This window comes from Psammomys obesus, unplaced genomic scaffold (assembly GCF_907164565.1).
Source record: "Psammomys obesus unplaced genomic scaffold, mPsaObe1.curated_primary_1811, whole genome shotgun sequence".
Lineage (NCBI taxonomy): Eukaryota > Metazoa > Chordata > Mammalia > Rodentia > Muridae > Psammomys > Psammomys obesus.
In genome coordinates this window covers 2,659,012-2,679,369 of record NW_026585580.1, presented here as the reverse complement: position 1 = coordinate 2,679,369, position 20,358 = coordinate 2,659,012, and the positions used below count along the sequence as shown (strand labels likewise).

The window sequence follows — 20,358 nt, the reverse complement described above, 5'->3', positions numbered from 1 at the left end:
GTAATCTGTTTCTCACAGTTCTGGAGCCTGTAAAGTTCAAGAGCAAGGCCCTGTGTCTTGTGTGGCCACTTGCTTATTCGTAGAATGGCACCATGCTGTGATCTCACTTGGTGAAAATGGGTAAGATTTACTCCGGGCCTCTTTTTATAAGGACACTAATCCCAGTCATAGGGTTCCACTCTTGTGACTTAATCACCCCCTAAAGGCCCTTAGCTCTTAATACTGCCTTGCAGTGTTGGGGATTTAGTCTTAACAGATACATTTTGAAGTGGCCACAATCATCCCAACCATAGCAATAACCAACAGCTCTGAGAGGTTAAGGAACAATTTACTTAGCTTATTACCATAGGCCAGCTTTTCTAACTAAACATTACTAATTATATCTAGAGGACATTCTAACATTTAATAAAGATTTTTGCTCATTTTATTTTTCTTATAAAGTAGGGATAATTACTTATTTCATAAAGTTGTTGTGTGAATGCAGTACGTTCAGAACAGTGCCTAGCACACAAAGGTTCAGTATATATTAGCAGTAATACAGGTACTAACAAAAGGTAATAGTTATGCTCCACTGTTCTTCAGTGAGCAGTGATACTTGAGTGTTTGGGGTCTATGCTCCATTAGCACAAAGGGAGACCTAGTAACTGTTGTATTTTGAGTATTACTTTCCTAAGTTTTTGTTTCTCATTTGTAAGAAGACAATGATGACAATAGTTGTTTCAGATAGTTTTTGCAATGATTAAATTAGACACTAAAGAAATATGCAAGGTAAAATTTGGAAGTAATGATTTGGGTTTTGGTTATAGTTGAGTCAGATACAGATGATGCTTCTAGTTGTCCCCAAAGGGCTTACATTTTACTTCTAGTCTAAAGTCCCAATTAATTAGGCAGAAAAAAGTGTTCTGAGAAATAACCTGCTTCCTAGATGTCTTTTGTTCTAGACCAGTTTGATATATGCTCGTGTGATAGTTAAAATAGATTGCTGTTTATGCTTTAGCACTTTAGGTGTTAAGAAAGTACAACTTTACCTGGTACATTTATTTTCGTTTTGAAAAGCATGATCAAAACATATGGTTTGAGAGAATTGTAGTCTTAAGGAGCCTGAAATAGAAACTTTATATCTGGGTTGTTCTGATTTGCTCTTCTGTTGCTATGATAAATACCGTGACCTAAAGGGGAGGAAAGGGTTGATTTTAGTTTACCTTTTTAGGTCACAGTTCATCATTGAGGGAAGTTAAGTAGGAACTCCAAGCAAAACTTTGGAGGAATGCTCCTTGTTTGTGAGCAGCTAGCTTTCATATGTAACCCAGGCCTCCTATAGGGATGGGGCCCTCACAGCAGGCTGAAGCCTGCTCAGTCTGGACAATATGGATGTGCATCACGTGTCCAGCAGAATGGACTTTGATCTGGCTACAGACCAGTCTGATCAAGGCAGTTGTTAAGTTAGAGTTCCTACCCCATTTCAACTATGTTTCTAGTTGACAGTGAATACTCAGACATGGGTTCTGAAAGTGTAGCCATCTATTCTCATTTTGGTGTGCATTCACTGTTTGTTGGTGTCCCTATACAAATGCACTCACCAGTTTACTGTTATACTGCTTGACAATAAAAGGAAAGGTTAACAAGAGAAATGCTTATAGTTGAAGGAATTGCTATTTATACTGTAAATATATTTGATATGTAATATTTATATAAAATTAAATATATTTTATATAAATTTTAATAATTTATATGTATTTAAAAACATATCTTTATAAATTTATATATATTTAAAACATATTTTATAAATTTATATATATTTAAAAACATATAAATATATATAAATTTTTGTAAATTTATATATATTTTAAAACATAAATATATATAAATTTATGTGAATAGTTTTTTGGAGCCCTGTTAGTTCACATCATAGCTTAGGAGTTGCACTGCTTTTTACTAATCTGTATGTGGAAAATAAATCAGTACTGACAGAGGCTGCCTCAGATCTTGAAGACAGGGACAGAATTGTTCTTTATATATTTTGACTGTTTTATGTATTTGTCTTTTTAAAATCTATCATCTCTCTGTCTGTCTGTCTGTCTATCAATCTTTAAAATTTGTTATTATTGTTAATTTTCCTTGGAGTACAATTCATTAACATTATTATTACTATACCATTATTACAGTTTACCCCAACTACTTACACCAGTCATTTGGCTCTGGCCCCATGCACTGTCCTTAGGTTTTAATGAGAAAATTTCTATATTTATTTTTAAACACATAAAACTATGATAGAAGCCTGAAAATATTTTGTGGCTACTTTTGAAATTAAGATAATTTTTTCATTTTAACTCCTGTATTTTCTTGATACAGTATTACTGTATCCATATCACAAAGACAGCCTGTCCTGCTGAACATACAGTGCACACCTTTAATCCCAGCCCTTGGGAGGCAGGCAGATCTCTTGAATTCCAGGCCAGCCTGCTCTACAGATTGAGTCCCAGGGCAGCCAGAGCTAATCCATCCTATCAGTTGGTTTACTTCTCACATGGATAGCACAGCCTGATGTAAACTTGTAATGAGAATTTGCTGAATGCAGTTCTCACCCCTTTAAGGCAAATCCTGAAGTTTAAGTTATCTTACTCCTCAAGTTTTGAGTAATCCTCTACTTGTCATTAGCATATAACCTCAGTGAGAAAATGAAATTGCTTTTGGCTTTCAGATTTTCAGTAGCATATGGATAATGTAAGCACTTGCTATTTCTGTCTTTCTCAAATGATGATTTAAACTAATAAAATAAAAGTGAACTGAAGGCTTCTAAAAGCTTTAAAACTTAAACTTACGAAAATTTTGGGCTATGTTTTAGAAAGAAAAGGAAAAAAAAAAGGAAGAGAAAAAGAGAGAAAAGGAGCCAGAAAAACCTGCCAAACCACTAACAACTGAAAAGGTAAAATTTCTTTTTAAAAAATAATCTAAGATTACCATCTTATTGTTTGACTATATTAAGGAGTTTCTGGATAGTTATGAAATGCTGATTATTAGCCTTTCAGCAAGAAATTATACCATTAATCCTCTCTACTGAGCATAGCCTTGTGAGGCTCTCTTATGTGATTTCTACTCAGTTATGAATGTGTGTGTGCATCATCTGAGATCCTTACCCTGATGAATGTCATGTACAGTGAGACTGTAATAGAAGGTTTCAAAATGAAGAGATCCCGCTGAAAAAGCTCAGAGAGCATTTCATGCTTCATAGCATATGAGCTCAACCCTGAGGCGTGAGTAGTTTTAATATGGAAGGAAAGAAGATGTTAGACCGACAAGGCAGCCTGGAGATGGTTTGGACAACTCTCTGTGTGCGTATGAGGAATAGTGAAAAGTAAGGCCAGAATGGTAGATTGAACTCACATAGTATATTTATTCTTCTGGCTGAGGAGAGGCTCTGGAATACATTTTGTTTTTTTCTCTTTCCTCATCCCTCCCTTTATAGCTCAGCCCAACTCAAGGTTTTTTCTTAAATTTTTAAGTTACGGTTGAATTGATCTGTTGTGTGTGTGTGTGCTCTAGCAAGTGTGTGCTCTAGCAAGTGTATGCCATTCCACAGAGTGTGTGGAGGTCAGAGGACAACTGGCTGCAGTTGCTGCTTTCCTTCACCATGTGGGTTCTGGGGACTGAATTCAGGTCAAGCCGGTTTAGAAACAGACATCTTCAGAAGACTTGTACTCTGCCATCTCATTGGCACTAGGCTAAATGCCTAACTCCTTCTTCCTCAGCCTCCTAAGTGCTGGGCTGATAGATGTGCAGCACCACACTGGCAAATACGTGGGTTTCTAAAGGAGATGGTGCACATAATTTAGGGGCATTTTTTTTTCAAGATTATTTTGGCAGTATGTAAGAAAGGTGTGACAAGCTAGAGGTAGGAAGAACTTTTTGTAAAGAAATTGGCTGTATACTTACGGTACCTTGGTTTTGAATGTGTTTTATTATACATGTGTGGAAACATGGCAAGAGAATGATTAGTAAGGCAATGTTCTTGATTTCAGCTTTTGAAAATTTAAAAATTAACTTTATGAGGCATAAATTACATGCTATATGATTTACTTGTTTATAGTGCATAATAGACATATATACTGCTTCTTTATCTTGTCATTGATTGGAGTGAGCTCTACTCTCAAAAAGTTATAAACTAGTCTTGACCACTGAACAGCTACTAAGTGTCCAAGACCCCTGCTCCTCCAATAATAAATACTGTCCACATCTGACCGTCCTCTTCCTTCTACCTCTCTCCTCTCATTCTTGACATCATTTAGCTTTGCCCATGGCCACATTCTTTTGCTTTCCATGTTCTTTGAGTTACTTAGCCATGGTTGTCTCTTCGTTTCCCTACCTTAAATATTCTTTACATCCCCTCTAAGTGTTCCAATGAGATTGTAGTTTTCTTTTCCTCTAAGTAATGGTCATGTTGCTATGCACCTGATTTTTATTACTTTTTGTTATGCATTATTATTTAATTCTGTGAGTAGATAACAGATTCATAAATAATTTTGTTTTCTAAACTCATGTATTAGATAGGGTTAAGTCTTGACATTTTTTATTCTTTTGTGATGCATTGTGTAAATACATGTAAATTGATACTTTTCATCTCAAAATTCCTTTTAGCATTGTAATTCTAAGGCTATAGAGAAAGGTTAATGTATCATATATTACCAAATAACTTGCTCGATGCTACAACCCATAAGACTAGCTTGCTATGTGGAATTATTTTGTTTTTTCAAAATATTTTTAAAATATCTTTATTACTTTAAAATGCTATTTAAGTGACACTTTACTAAATTATATTCTTAGTGTTTGTCAAATTAGATTTTTTGTTAAATATTTTAATACTTTTTGAAGGAATAATTAAATTGGTGATTATAAGTTTTAGGTTGTCCCTTGAAACTTTTACCTTAACTTACATCAGTGAGAAGCTATGAATGAAATCTATTTTAATTTCTTATTTCGTTACAAAGTGATTTTCAAATCACTACTTTTTTTTTTTTTTTACTTTATATCCCAGTTGTAGTCCTCTCCCTCATCCTCTCCCAGTCCCTCCCTCCCTCCTCTCCTCCCATGCCCTTCCCCAAGTCCACTGATAGGGGAGGTCCTCCTCCCCTTCCCTCAGACCCTAGCCTATCAGGTCTCATCAGGACTGGCTGTGTTGTTTTTCTCTGTGGCCTGGTAAGGCTGCCCCTCCCTCAGGGGGAGGTGATCAAAGAGCAGCCCAATCAGATTATGTCAGAGGCAGTCCCTCTTCCCATTACTAGGGAACCCACTTGTACACTGAGCTGCCATAAGCTACATCTGTGCAGGGGTTTTAGGGGCTCTAGGTTATCTCCATGCATGGTCCTTGGTTGGAGTATCAGTTTTAGAAAAGACCCCTGTACCCATAATTTTTTAATCTTTTGCTCTCCTTGTGGAGCTCCTGTCCCCTCCAGGTCTTCCTGTCTCCCCCTTCTTTCATAAGATTCTGTGCACTCTGCCCATAGTTTGGCTATGAGTCTCAGCGTCTCCTTTGATACCTTCCTGCATAGAGTCTTTCAGCGGCTCTCTGTGGTATGGTTCTGTCCTGTTCCCTGTTTTCTCCCTCTTCTGAGGTCTGTCCCTTTGCCTTTCTGAGTGAGGATTGATCAGAACCAGGGTCCTCCTCCTTGCTTAGCTTCTTTAGGTATACAGATTTTAGTATGTTTATCCTATAAGTCTAATATCCACTTATAAGTGAGTATATACCATGTGTGTCTTTCTGTTTCTGGGATTACTTACTCAGGATGAACTTTTCTAGATTCCACCATTTGCCTGCAAATTTCCTGATTTCCTTGTTTTTAATTTCTGAGTAGTATTCCATTGTGTAAATGTGCCACAATTTCTGTATCCATTCCTCAGCTGAGGGGCATCTGGGTTGTTTCCAGGTTCTGGCTATTATGAATAAAGCTGTTCCTGTTAAAACTGGTACACTTGAAATTGCTCTTATAATCACCCTCTTTCTCCATTATTTTATGACGTTTTGTTTTTAAAGATGAAAATCAGGCTAAACATGTACCCTCAATGGTAGAGTGTTTGCCTGTCATGGATAAGGCTCTGGGTTACATCTCTAGCACCATCTGAGAAAAGAAAGGAAAAGTTAGAGGGGGAGGGGAGAAGGAGGAGAGAAAATCAAGGAAAAACATCTTTTCTTAAGACCTGGTTTGTCTCTCTCTACCTCTCCCTCTTCCCTCTCCCTGGTCTCTCCCTCCCTCCCTCCCTCCCTTCCTCCCTCCCTCCCTCCCTCCCTCCCTTCCTATGTACATGCACACATGCACACGCACACGTTGCCTTGGCCTCTGGCAGTTCTTTTTTCAGCCTGCCAGGTCCTTGGAGTGCAGGTATACCCACTGTTCCTGGGAAAAGACTTATACTTCTTTGTAAATGACTGGGGAGTTGGCTCTACCCATAAAACACTTGCTGGACGCCGTGAAAGCCAGGTGACTGTGGTAGGTTTCCTGTCAGCCCAAGGCACAGGAGGCAGATTCTGGGCGCAAATTGGCTAGCCAGAGTAACGTATATGAGGGCTGGGCTCAGTGAAAAGACTGTTGCAGTAGATAAGGGAGAAAGTGACCAGGGAACATACTTTGGACCTGCACAACACAATTGTGGACATACATGCATATTACATATGCAAAATACAGCTTTGTAATTGGCATAAATGTCTGTTTTAAATGTGACATTTTATAAGTAGAGATTTGACAGATAAAAATGGAACCAACAAAAACATCCATCCTTTTCTCTGGTCTCTAACATGGTGCTCCTGTACGAGCTAGTGAAACGACGTTTCATTTACGCACTTGTGCAAGCACTCCACTCTAGCACCTTCGCACGCTATCACTAATCACTACGCAAATTTCTGTTAGCGCACGTAAGCTTTGTCTTCTTGAATTTTATGTAAAGTAGAATCAGACTTGCTACTCTTGCTATGTGTAACTCCTGCTTATCATTAATTGTCTTTGAGACTCATTTATGTTGCCACATCATCATTCTGTATTGCTGAGCACTGCTCTGTGGCACATATAAGCCATACTTTATTTTTCCATTCTGTTTTAAGTAGTAGCTGACTTAAAGCTTTATTGAATAAAAGATGATATGAACATTTCTGTGGTATTTGGTGAGCACACACACATGTATAACTGTATCTCGTTAGTTATATGCATGTTGGAACATATCTCCAGCTAAAATTCTGCTAGAATTTTCCTGAATGATTGTACCATTTTATATTCTCTTGAATATATAGTAAGCCAGTAACAACTGCTTTCAGTTTTGGTCAAACAATAGTGCTACACATATATAGCAAACTAAACAAAAAACCTGAGCAACCATGCTATGTATCGAAATAAACACAGCTGGCTGACAGCCATAAGTATAGAGTGTACCCTGGGTATTTGAAATGCTAACCTTAAATGAGTCAAGAAGTAGCTTCAGATAACACTTTTCTTTTACAGTGAAGACGGTCTTCTCTGTTCTTATTATTTTACATAGTTTAACCTAGAAATCATTGAGTAGCTAAAAGAAGTTATTGCCTTATAGAAAGCAATACAAGATGATAGTAATAGTTAAAACAACTATATAGTAAAATACCCTGAAGCCTAGCATGAGGAACCTGCTAAAGCTGTAATAGCTTTTTAATAATTGGTTACTATTGAAGTAATGGAATGATACAGAGTATGTATACATCGTGGTAGAAAGTCATATTTTAGGTTTTGTTACAGGCTTTGTAGTAAATTGGAAACATTTTTCCCATGGAATTTCTGAAATGTTTTTGCAGTCTTTTAAAGTTTTATTGCAAGTGAAGCAATAAAGTGAGTAAGAAATCCAATTACTTTATGTGCAAAGCTTTCATTTCCTATTTAATGAAACAAAGGCCTTTGCTCAGTAAGCATGCAAGCTTTATAATCCTTTTTTGTAAGTTAGAAATTTTCTTAAAGAGAAAATAAGGAAATACCTTCTCAGTAAGTGCTTTGATAGAAAGTAATTTTACTGAGTTACAGTCTATGGTTAGGAACAGTGCAGCAAGGTGTAAGGCTCAACAATTAAATTAGATGTGTCCTTGAGGAGAATGAGACAGTCTAGAACTTTACTGAGTACACAGTGTGCTTTATACTCAAGCATCATTTTCAACCCTTTTAATATATTATTTCGTAGTCCTCATAGTGCTTGAGGTTGCTAAGATTGTTCTCTTCACTCATTGCATCACCCTGAGAGAAACAGGCTGGGCAATTTATCCCTGGTCACACAGCTGTGGGAGCTAAGCTGAGGGCCTGTTAGGCAGCCTTCCACCATGTACAGTGAGCAGCAGCACCGAGTGTACTATCTGCATTCTCTAATATCCAAAGGGGGTTAAGAAAGGAGGGGGACAGGGGAGGACAAAGGTCAGCTCTCAGTTTTCATTGCACATAGCATGTAGTTACGTAAGTATCACAGTGACTCTGGGAAGCTCCAATATAGTAGTTATTATGCAGATTTAATATGAATTCATGCATAGAAGAAATAGAAATTCAGAAAGAAAAGTTGGCTCAAGGTCACATATAATAATTGGTGGAGCCCATCTTTCTAAAGGGTGGCTCCTGGGAAGGAGTCTGCTACTACCTTACTGTATTAGGTACTGTTCTCGTTGCTGTGAACAGGTACCTGACGTAAAAGCTTCTTAAGGGCTTATTTTGGCAACATGGTATAATTAAAACAAAACAAAACAAAACAAACAAAAAAACAAAACAAAAAAAAAAACGGGACTTTGGTATCAGGAAGAATTCAGTGGTTATGAATAAAACTTAATTTTGATTGGGTGTGATGATGCATATCTATAATGCCAGCACCTGGGTGGGGAAGTAGAAACTTGAGGCCATCCTGGGTATCAAAAAACAGCTTAAAAGAAATAAAATTATTTTAGTTCATAAGTATTCTTACAGTAGTCTGCCTTATATCTAAAACTGAAGACATAGCTAATATGTAACATGTATACAATTTTTGATAGAGTGTAGCAGGCTCTTGAAACATAGAAGGGAAAAATCCCCTGCCCTGACAACACCCACCCTGAATTCTTCAGGTTTTTTTTTTTTTTTTTTTAATAAGTGTAACTTTATTTTATGTGCATTAGTATGAGGGTATCAGATCCCTTGGAACTGGAGTTACAGACAGTTGTGAGCTGGGAATTGAACTCAGGTCCTTTGGAAGAGCAGACAGTGCTCTTAACCACTGAGCCATCTCTCCAGTCCCAAATTCCTCAATTTTAAATCTCACAGACATGTCTACACTGGCCTCCAGCAATGTGTCAGTTAAAGTTCAAAAGTTCCTCCTTGAGAGTGGGCTTCTGTTCACATCTGTTGTGCTTCTCTGTGTCTACCTGTCTGTCTCTCCTGGCTTGGGAGCTATGTAGCTTGTGTTATGGCCTCATTTCTCTGATGAATCCAAAAGAGATGTTTAGTTTTCACTTTCCCCTCTTACTGTAGCAGTCACGTGCTCTTACCTGCATTAACTACCAGCTAAGGAACTTGATTACCTTACTTATTCTTGAGGGTTATTTGACTGCAGGTTGAGAAATGCTGCCCTCTTAAAAGGTATATTTTCTTGTGATAGAAGTTGAGTAAGTTAAAGTAGAGAGCTTCTGCATTTACTGTTTTCTAGTTCTTAGCTGAATGTGAACTGCCAGTGGTATAATAGTGACACGAATGGAGATATGGTTGTCAGAATATTTTAACAACATTTACCTGTTACCAATTTCCTTTCCTTTTCCAACCTCAACTAACAAGAATGAATAATAGCTAGGAAATAATATATGATCCAATTGTTCAAAACTGTAACTTGCACCATAGTGGTGGTGCACGCCCTAAATCCCAGCACTCTGGAGATAGAGGCAACCAGATCTCTGTGAGTTCAAGTCTAGCTGGTCTACATAATGAGTTCCAGGGCATCCAGGGCTACACAGAGAAACCCTGTCTCAAATAAATAAATAAAAGGAAAGAAAGAAAGAAAAAGAAGAAAGAAAGAAAGAACGAAAGAAAGAAAGAAAAAGAAGAAGAAAGAAAGAAGAAAGAAAGAAAGGAACAAAGAAAAAGAAAGAAGAAAGAAAGAAAGAAAAGTAAAACTTACTGGCAGGATGACTTAGCAGGTGAAGACTTTTGCTACCAAACCTGAACTGAGTTTTATCCCAGGATCCATCCATATAGTAGAAGGAGAGAACTGACTCCTGAAAGTTGCCCTTTAAGCTTCACACATGTCAGGGTATGCACACATCCATAGATACCACAAAAAAATCATCAAATAAATGAAAATATAAACAAACCAGCCTGGTGGTGCAGACCTGTGGTCTCTGCTACTTGGGAGGATGAAGCAGGAGGACTGCACATTGAAGGCCTACTTGGGAAACTTAGGGAGACTGTGGCCCAAAGGAGAAAGTAAAGAAGGAGGAGTTAGGAATGTAGCTTAGTAGGTTCAGTTCCCAGTACTAAGGGAAAAGGGGTGTAATTATTTTTAGAGGTTAAATTTCTTTATTCACCATTTAGGGGTTTCAATGTGTAGGAATTAGCACTCTAAGTTCAAAGGCCATGCTTACCTGTTTTAAAAATAATAAATGCTCTAGAATTCCTTATACTAGTTTCATTGAAAATTATGCATGATTGGGACTTAAAAGATTTGTTTGATTGATAAAATAATCAATGAATCTAATGATTTACTTCAAAGCTACAGAAGAAAGAAGATCAACAACTTGAGCCTAAGAAAAGCACCAGCCCGAAAAATACTGCAGAGCCCACTGTTGATCTTCTAGGACTTGGTAAGTAATAGAAATACAAAACAATTGAAACGTACTTAAACATAACGTCCACTTGTTCAGTATAATATCAAAGATGTGGTCTGAAATGGTCTGATGATCAGGCTAAGCTCTCACAGAAAAGGTACATTTTAATAAGGAAAGTCAGTGTCTGACAGCTCTGTCTTCACTGAAATACAAGTAATTTCTTGGGGGAAAAGTTATCAGTCATCTTCGAAGGCTTGGTAAATGTGACATTTCAACATTTAAGTAAACACTGAGTCACGTCCCCCTTTCTCCTTGTCCCACTCAATTAAAAAAAATTTAGGAGGATTTCTACCCCTTTCATAAAAATAATTCTGGATAACCTTATTAGCAAATATACAAATTTTAATTTAATTTTGTAAACTTAAGCAATGCACATAAAATTTTTTCAAATATTAATTACTCAATAATGGGTTTCATTATGACATTTTCATACACAATATATTTTGACCATATTAATCCCTCTCCTCTCCCTCCCACTGCTTCTGAGCCCCTTCCTCTTCTCTACTTTTCATGTCTTTCTTATTATGGGATGTTTTGGGTGACCCAGTAAGTTTAATTAGGGTTACTTACAGGAGTGTAGATGAAGAATTATCTGTAAGATGTGAGCACCTCACCAGAGGCCTCACCACTGAAGAAAATGTCTCTCCCTCCCACAGCAATCATTAAATGTCCATAGCTCTTCAGAGAGGGGCAAGGCCTCCTGAACCCCTCCGCCTTCGTAGTAAAATATTGAGAGGCCCAGTCTTGTGTAGGTAGCTCAATACAGGTGCTGAGTGTTCAGGAGTGCCTTGGGCACGTCATTACCTGGAAGAGACAGCATTCCACAACATCCCATCCCTTGCTTTGGCTCTTACATTCTTTCATGCCCTCTTCCATGATATTTCCTAAGCCTTGGAGTGAGTGATTTAGCATGGGACTTCCTTTATAACTGAGCCTTCAGTTGTCTTTGACCAGCTGAGTTTCTGAGTTAACCACCACTCACTGCAAAGTGAAGTTTCCTTGACCCAGCAGCATTAGTGTATGGGCATAAACAGAAATATTTAGAAGACAATTTCTTAGGCACATCAATTGATTGTCTAAACAAGTATCCCAGCAGAACCTTCCTTACTAGGGCCTATGACTTTCCTAACCATAAGCTTTTGAACAGTTTAAAGTACCCAATATGAATTCTTATCTGTGACTTGAACCTCAAATCCCATCAGTTGGTCACCCCTATAGTCATGCCACTATTGTATCAGTATCTTGTTTGTTAAATTGGTAGTAGAGTGCACAGATTGACTGAGTAAGACAATTTCCCTTAGAAGCTTGCATAGTACTTTCTGGAACTAACCAGCAGAGAAGGAACTTTTGCATCTTCAGTCTTAGCTTAATTTCTGTATGTTCTGTTACCAAAGAATGCAGTGTATTCAGCAGTAGAATCTTGTCTTGTAATTCAGGTAGAAAATGGCATGCATCGTTTTGAGTCCTTGGAGCCTTCCTAGCCAACACCTCATTTAATAACTTCATGGTGTCTGGGAATAGCTTTGTCCACCTATGCAGTATACCTCTGTTCAAAGTCTTATCTTACTCTCTTTTTTTTTTTTTTTTTTTGTTATTGCTTAATTTTTATTTACTAAGTGTCAGGTTTCCTTATGCTTTTTTTTATACACACTTAGTTTTGGTTGGCCTCTTGTCCCATACTACTTAAACCTTTTTATCTCCAGTATTATCTCTTCTACTTTTGTATTACTGGACCTTAACTGAAAGCCTCTTTTTCTTTCATGGAACATTTTTTTATTTTCTGACCTCTAGTTAGATTTTGGGTATATGTTTGAAATAGATTTGGTAGAATTTGTTGATGAATTAAGTAAATATTATAAATGTGAGAAAGGGAGAATTAAAGGTGGTGCTAATTATTGGTTTAGAGTGGACACTCAAAAGAATAGTTTGTCATACAGGTGGAAATGTCTGCAGGAAGTCTGGGTGGAAGATTCGGAGTTTTGTTTGGCCATAGAAAGAAATATTTATTACACCAAAGATCTAATTTTAATAGAAGGGGACCTTACTTGGGTAGTTAGATGACTTAAGAGGCTAGAAAGAGGTCTATATGAGGAATACAAAACTGGACATTATCAGCTTGCATTATTGAACATTATGAAGTTAGAACAGACCATTAACAAGGTGAAATATAGAGGTTTAATAAGAAACAAGATCTAAGTTCTGTGCCTTGTGGTACTCAGTTATTTAGAGGCCAGGAGATAAAACAAAAGACTGGAAAGGTGGCCGTGGCCAGAAAGGAATTAATGTAAAGTAGCAACGCTGTGTAACATTTCCTTGTAAGTGAAGTCAGAATGTGCTGAATGATGCTCTGGTGACAAGTTTCCTCAGTATATTGGTGGTATATAAGAAAAAAAAAAGGCTTATCTCTCACGCATGTTATGTTCACCTAAAGCATGTCTACATGAAGCATGTTATATCTGCCTGAAGCATATCTATCAAATATGCTGCTCTGTCTTGTCCTCACCTCAGCTCCCGTAGCAGGTCAAGTGCAGTCTGGTGAAGGTGTATCTTCAGGTCATTACTTGCATTTCAGTGGTAACACAGCCATTCGTGCTACCAAATATTCAGGTAAAGTGAAGAAGAGAGGACGGAATAAACAGTTGTCTGTGTTTCTGCCTGGTGAAGCAGAATGAAGGATGAGAAATCAATGCATTCAGCACAGACAAGAGTAACTTCAAGGTGGTAGGAATGTAAGATGATCAGTGTAATTTGAGAGACTGGAAGGCAAAACGTGGGTAACATTCCAAGATGTTTAAGGTTAGGAGTGAACATGCAGAGTAGCTGATCTGATTCCAGGACAAAGAAAAACTGCTATAACAACTTCTCCTAATAACCTGAGGAGATGCGATCTAGAAAAAAAAATGAAGTGACTGGCCTTTGAGACATTTAGTAAACTACAAGGCCAGAAACAGGTCAAATAGCTGAGCTGCACAGACCTGAAAGTGGAAGAAATGATTGTTAGCTGATGACGTCTTGGGATTAGTTGCTCTGCAGCATTATTGCAGGTGTTGAGTTGGGAATTTGGTTGGTACCTCTGCTGATTTCAGTTGGTAGAGTCGTTTACTACTGCCATCCATACAGTTACCAGCAAACTAGAACAGCCTCTGTGAGCTAACCTTTGTTACACGCTTGAGACTTCGCATGTGCTGCCACAGCACTTTCAGACAGTGGAAGAGCTTTAGGAAGCTTTTCAGGGAGAACCATATTAAGGGGAAGGAAATGTTTGAAGAGGTAAAGAAATATGTAGTGTATTTTACTGGTGATGACAGTGGGCAGCAGGTTTAGACCATGCCCTAGAAGAGTTCCAAAGGATGGGAAGAGTAAGAGAAGAGCAGGAAAAGAGCTTCGTGCTGATAGTTTTAGAGTGGGGACGTGGGAGGTACCTTACTCAAAGCACATTCACAACTTCAGGTTACTGATATTCCTAGACTCCTATAAAATACTTTTAATAAAACCTGTTAAGCAAAGGATGTAGTGAGTTCATGAAAACTCACAAGACTTCAGAGAACCAAAGAAGCCTTTTTGTGGCTTGGAGAGAAGGGGCACAGTAGTTAATGTGCTATTGCTCTTGCGTAGTACCTGCTTTTGGTTCTCAGCAGTCATGTCAGTAAGCTCACAACCACCCATAACTCAGGTCTCATGCACCTTTTCCCCCGGTCTCAAGACCCACAGACATACACACAGTTAAAAATCTTTAATTGAAAAAGGAACCCTTTCAGGTCAGCGAAAACAGTGATCCTGAATCTGGATCATCTTACTATTTGCCTTGAGCAACAGACTAATAAAAGCGCGTCCTCCTCTTGAATAAGATTGCTTTTTTTACACCCCTCCCCCACCACCTGTTTATGAGGAGGGAGTTAGAAGGTGTTCTCCGAAGCCTTCAAGGTGAGCACGTGCTTTTGGTGGAAGATTTGAGAAGCAGCATGACTTGCTGGTGTGAAACAGGGCCTTCCTGGTTTTCGTTCAGCATCTTATAAACAGTTCCTACAGTGTTTCTGGTTTGTGGCCTTGCGTGTGCTGCACGCTCATGGAAGGATAGCCTGGCCCCTGACTGAAACATTGACCAGAAGCTCTGTTTGCTTGCATACTCTTGTGCTTTCTTCTATCCTGCACCCCTTGTGTGCGTGCATGCACGTGTGTGTGTGTGTGTACGTGCATGTGTGAATGTGTGCATGCATGTGCACATTTGCCTGTCTGTAACACATCTTTGAAATGCTAAGGCTGTCTGAGGGTATCACACGCCCTTTGCACCCAGAAATTATTTCAGGAAAAATCAATTATGATTTAGCTCGAGAGCAGTTTTTGTTTTTAATAAATTTTTTTTTGCCTTAATCTTACCATAATCTGGTAAATTTCTACCAAAGTATTTCATACGTGTTATTTAGTGCTGAGCTATTATCTTTGGCCTGCAGAGAATGTCACCATTTTTAATCTTTTTGAAATAAATTTAATTTATACAATTTGATTTCATATTGAAGGGAAATCTTGTTTTTTTGGGGCCTTATATAAAATAGTACAGATAGGTACTAGCAACCAAATTATCTGTTAAGCCACATCCAAGCAGTCTCATAGGCCAGCTGTCAGTGTGTGTAACCCCTGAGAGACTGGCAGCACGTTGGCAGGACTTCCTTCTGCACAGCATTGTAGTGTTTGTTCATAAGAACACGCCCATCTGAAGTCGGCCACTTGTAGGGCAGTGCAGTGTAATCCCTCCGGCACAGTAGACTAGCAGCGCGGCACAGGGGTTTCTAAATGGAGGAGGGCAGACAACGCATGCAGGCAGAGATTACCATTTAAGGCAAATTTAGTTTTGTGTGTGTGTGTATGTGTGTTTGGGGGAGCGGGGGCAAGTTAGCCAAAACACTAATACTACTTAGACTTTTTAAATAAAGTTAGGAAGCAATTTAAAGTTTTAACTTTTTAAGTGCTTCGGGTGACTTGAGCTTACAAGTCAGTTCACTTAGGGTTCCATAAAGCAAGGAATATATTTAATACAGAGGGATTCCAAACAATACTTTATTAAGGAGAAAAAGCTTTAAATGACTTCTTCACTATAAAAAAGGAAGAGGAATTTCTTGAACAATATGAACATTTAGAAAGCTTCAAGAACTTCACTACTGAGAAGAGTTCGGCTGTATCTGATGGGGCTTTGTGGGCTCAGTAGGTAACTGAGGAATTAGACATGGCAGTTGTCGTAGTGATAGGTTGTACCAAAGGCTGAGTGTTCATGCTCTATCAGAAATGGTAATGAAAAACACAACATCTCTTGCTGATCACCTTTTTACCTACCTTAGACTGGATTGACAATGCATAAAATTTCATGTTGCTCTTTGACACTATTTCATTATCTTTGCAGATAGATTATGACTGATATTTAGGTAAAAGTTGAATGCAATTAATATTTATTGGGCATCAGCAGAGTTGTTGAGCCCTAGTAAATATCAGAAAATGAATCTAGGGGCGTTTATTTTCGTGCATACAGGGAATAGAGTTGCAGTTTTAAAGGAAGAAAAATGTGGCTGAGAGAATTGCTTCTGGGGAGTCAGTTTAAAATCTGGGTTAATACTGAAGTTTAAATTTAAGTTTCATTTCCTTTAATTTCATCCATTGATTTTCTTGCTAGTGTTGCTGCTAATTAAATCACCTTATACTATATATACTTATTTCAAATAAAATCTAATGCCTTGTGGCGGCCACCTTTACAAAGTCTCAGCACAGTTAGAACACAACTAAAGACAGCTGTTAATTTGTGTTTTTTAGAGCATTCTATGAACTAGAGTTTGTTTGCATTTTCATTGAGCAGGCAGCTTTGGGTGGCCAAGCAGGTGCTGGGACAGGACACGTGGAACTGGTCTGTAGGAAAATGGGTTGCAGCTCCAGCTTGCAGGGCAGTTGGTAAAGAGACTTCTGCTCTTCACTTGCTTTGTGTGGTGCTCTGAGACAGTGGGGGGCTGACCTCTGGATGGGGATTTGGAGACATGCTCCTGGCTTAGAGAACTCCAGCCCCTGTCATCAGTGAACTGGAGAGGGGAGGGGGAAGTCTGGGGTTAGGAAGCGGTGGTAACACACACAGATAGTAGTAAGAAGGTTGATGGTGAGCAAGGTGAAGCTAGCCAAGGTTGCTGGCAGCTGAGTTCCTCAGGTGTACAAGTTTGTTAACCTGTCTAGAAATCCTTGACTTACCATTATAAACCTTTGAGGTGAGGAAACGATTAAGTGGAGATCGGCGAAATATTAGAATTCAAATGTGTTATTAAAATGTGAAGTATTCTTTATTCTCATTAGCTTATAAATCCTCACTTTATAGGTGCTTGAATGGCAGACGAGGATGCTAAGTGTTTGTTTACCATGCTTGTATTTCATGTGAACAGGAGTGTTTAAACTTTGACACTGTGACAGTGATGTCAACAAACAAATAGGGCATCATGCAGCCTGAAGGCCACAGGTTGGACATTCCTGACAAAAGATGTCACACTGGTTTAACACTTTTTCTGTAGTTGAAAATATTTTAACGTTATTTTGGTCAATTTCTGTTATGTGTAGTTTATTCAGTTCACAGAATTTGAGCCTGAATTGATAATGTAGAAAATACCCACAAGTACTAACTGTAGGTTTGGTTTTGTCTTTTTTAATTTCTTTCATCATTTTACTGTCCTATTTTTTTTCTGTTTGTCCATTGTTTTTCAAGGATCCTCTGTGCGTCATTTTTATCTTTTATGGTGTTCCCAGCTAAGGCTTTTCTTGTATTCTGGATCTCCATTATTTTTATTGTTTACCAACTGCTGTTTCTATATATTGATTAAAGGGGCTGCTCCCACCACCATACTGTAGCTGGACAATGCATACATAGCCAGGTGCATGTCCATAGGTTTAGATTCTCAAAAACCTTTATTTAGGATTCTTAAACACTTCTATCTCCCTTCCATCTCACTGACCAGAGATAGGGGTGAAGGAAGGTTATTAGGAAAAGGGGGTTGTAGACCTTTTAGATGTAGTTCCTTGGGGCAAGTCCACTCTTCATTGTCCAGATAACAGCAGTCCAGTCCAAATGCCAACACCAAACAACAGCACGAATCAGCACAACAGAGCAGAAACAGTAAGACTATACTGAATCAGAACAAGTCAGCAAAAGCCACATATTTTAGTCAGATTGCCCTGAGAAGTTCTCTGGAACATTCTCTCTTGAGAAGTGAAGTGTCAAAGAATGAAGACCAGCGAGGTGATGTCAATGCAAAAAGTGTTGTCTTACTGTTTCTGGGCTTCTATATATCTCCTCAAAGTCCACCCACGGATGTTACCAACTGGCCAAAGCCACACCCTTTGCATGAGACACCTCACAGTAAAATATCACGTGCCCTCTTAGAAGACAGCTTCTAGCAAAATATTACATGACACCACTGAGTTTCCAAAGAAACCAGAAACTTCTGCTTTATATATCCATGGTGAATTTTGATCACCTGTGTGCACAGACATCCCAGTGTCTTGTAGAAGGGACTGTATAGTGGAAGAGGAAACTTCTAGTTGTCTGGATGTATGCACAAGCAAGACACAACATATCATACTAATTTATTGTTTTTAGTTATGATGGCTTACTGTGTTTAATTGGAGTAACTCTAAATTAAAACATTTTTTAACATCTTGGTGTTCTATTCCATCAGTAAAGAACATGCTGTAGTGGTCCTTTGAGCAGGAGAAAGTTTTTAACTCCTACTACTTAATGATACTGTTCATTATTGAATGGGCTGATCTCCTCCCAGTTTCCTTCTTTAATTTATTTTTTGATGACCATATCCATCTGTATTCCTCTTCATATAACTGAACTTTTCATGAACTGAACTGACAGTTGAATGGGAAGATAATGCATCAGTATTTGAATGAGTTTGAAATGTTTCCTTCTTTTGTTTCAAACTCGGTGCAAATAATTATTAAGTATTTGAAGGTTGGTTCTTAATTTTCAAAATTTTAAGTGATCTTTGTTAGGCATATTTGTAATTACGTGGCTTCCTTTTTTAAGCATTATATCAGTTATATAATACAATTGGTTTTGTGATGACATTTTTCATGTTTTGGTCATATATCCTGTTGTTACTATCCTTTATTTTCCCAACACCCTATCATCATGACCCTATGGCTTTTGCAGAAATGTGGTTTCAAGACAGATCACTAGCCTAGAGCTCTCACAAGACTGTAGCATGAACTTTGCTGCTTACCTAGATGACTGACACTGAGAAGGCCTGTGGTGTCTTCTCTCTGCCTTAGTACCTGAAGATAGCCAAAGTATCATCTTTTATGGGACAAAAGTGACAACATGCAAACATTCTTAAAAACACCCAGGACGATGTGACGGCGATAATGAATCCTTATCTGTCCTTTATAAATACTAAAAATTGGAAACAGTAACCTTCAGAATGAATGGAAACAATTGTTTCATTAAAACATGCCAAAGATAGTGAGCAAAGATTTTAAAACACATTGGGAACTTGTGTTTACTGGTGTGCAAGATTGAAATGTTTTAAGGTTATTAGAGGCTATTTCAACAATTCTGTGTGTGTATAGCTTTTGTAGTAATAAGGAATATTTATGGGAATGACATCTAATATTTATGGGAATGACCATTAAAATACCATATAATGAGAAGTCTGGGATAGAGAGGTGGTGGAGCTGGTGTGTTTGTGTTTTGAGAGGTAGGTAAAAACGATTAGTAATTTCAAAAAATAAGTCTTAATAGCTGAGTAGAATTTCATTGTGTAAATGTGCCACAATTTCTGTATCCATTCCTCTGTTGAAGGACATCTAGGTTGTTTCCAGATTCTGGGTATTACAAATAAAGCTGCTATGAACATAGTTGAGCAAATGTCCGTGTTGAATGGTGGAGGATCTTTTGGGTATATACCCAGGAGTGGTACAGCTAGATCTTGAGGTTCCTAATTTTCTGAGGAAGCCCCAGATTGATTTCCAAAGTGTTTGTACAAGTTTACATTCCCACCAGCAATAGAGGTGGGTTCCCCTTTCTCCACATCCTCTCCAACATGTGTTGTCACTTGAGTTTTTTATGTTGGCCATTCTGATAGATGTAAGATAGACTCTTGGGGTTGTTTTGATTTGCATTTCTCTGATGACTAGAAATTATGAAATTTGCAGGCAAATGGATGGAACTAGAAAAGATCATCCTGAGTGAGGTAACCCAGAAACAGTAAGACACACATGGTATACACTCACTTATTAGCAGATATTTGCCCTATAATATAGGATAGCTATACTAAAAACACAGACGTAAAGAAGCTAAACACGGAGGAGGACTCTAGGGAGGATGCTTAAATCTCATTCAGAATGGCAAACAGGATAGACACCAGAAGCGGTGGAAGAGAAGGAACAGGATGGGAGTCTACTATAGAGGGTCCTCTGAAAGGATCCACCCAACAGGGATCAGAGCACATGATGAGACTTACAGCCAAACTTTGGGCAGAGCACAGGGAGTCTTATAG

General features: G+C 38.2%; 1 protein-coding gene across 3 annotated transcripts in view; it reads left to right on the top strand.

The window, feature by feature from the left end:
* The window catches only part of Smap1 (small ArfGAP 1), an 82,401-nt gene that overhangs the window by 54,641 nt on the left and 7,402 nt on the right, over window positions 1–20,358 (top strand). For 2 of the 3 annotated variants that reach the window (XM_055606051.1, XM_055606060.1), the window contains 2 exons: window positions 2,846–2,926; window positions 10,720–10,810. In XM_055606051.1, coding sequence (XP_055462026.1) covers window positions 2,846–2,926; window positions 10,720–10,810 — 172 coding nt within the window. The remainder of the gene's footprint in view (window positions 1–2,845; window positions 2,927–10,719; window positions 10,811–20,358) is intronic. The other variant, XM_055606068.1, reaches the window with a different exon arrangement.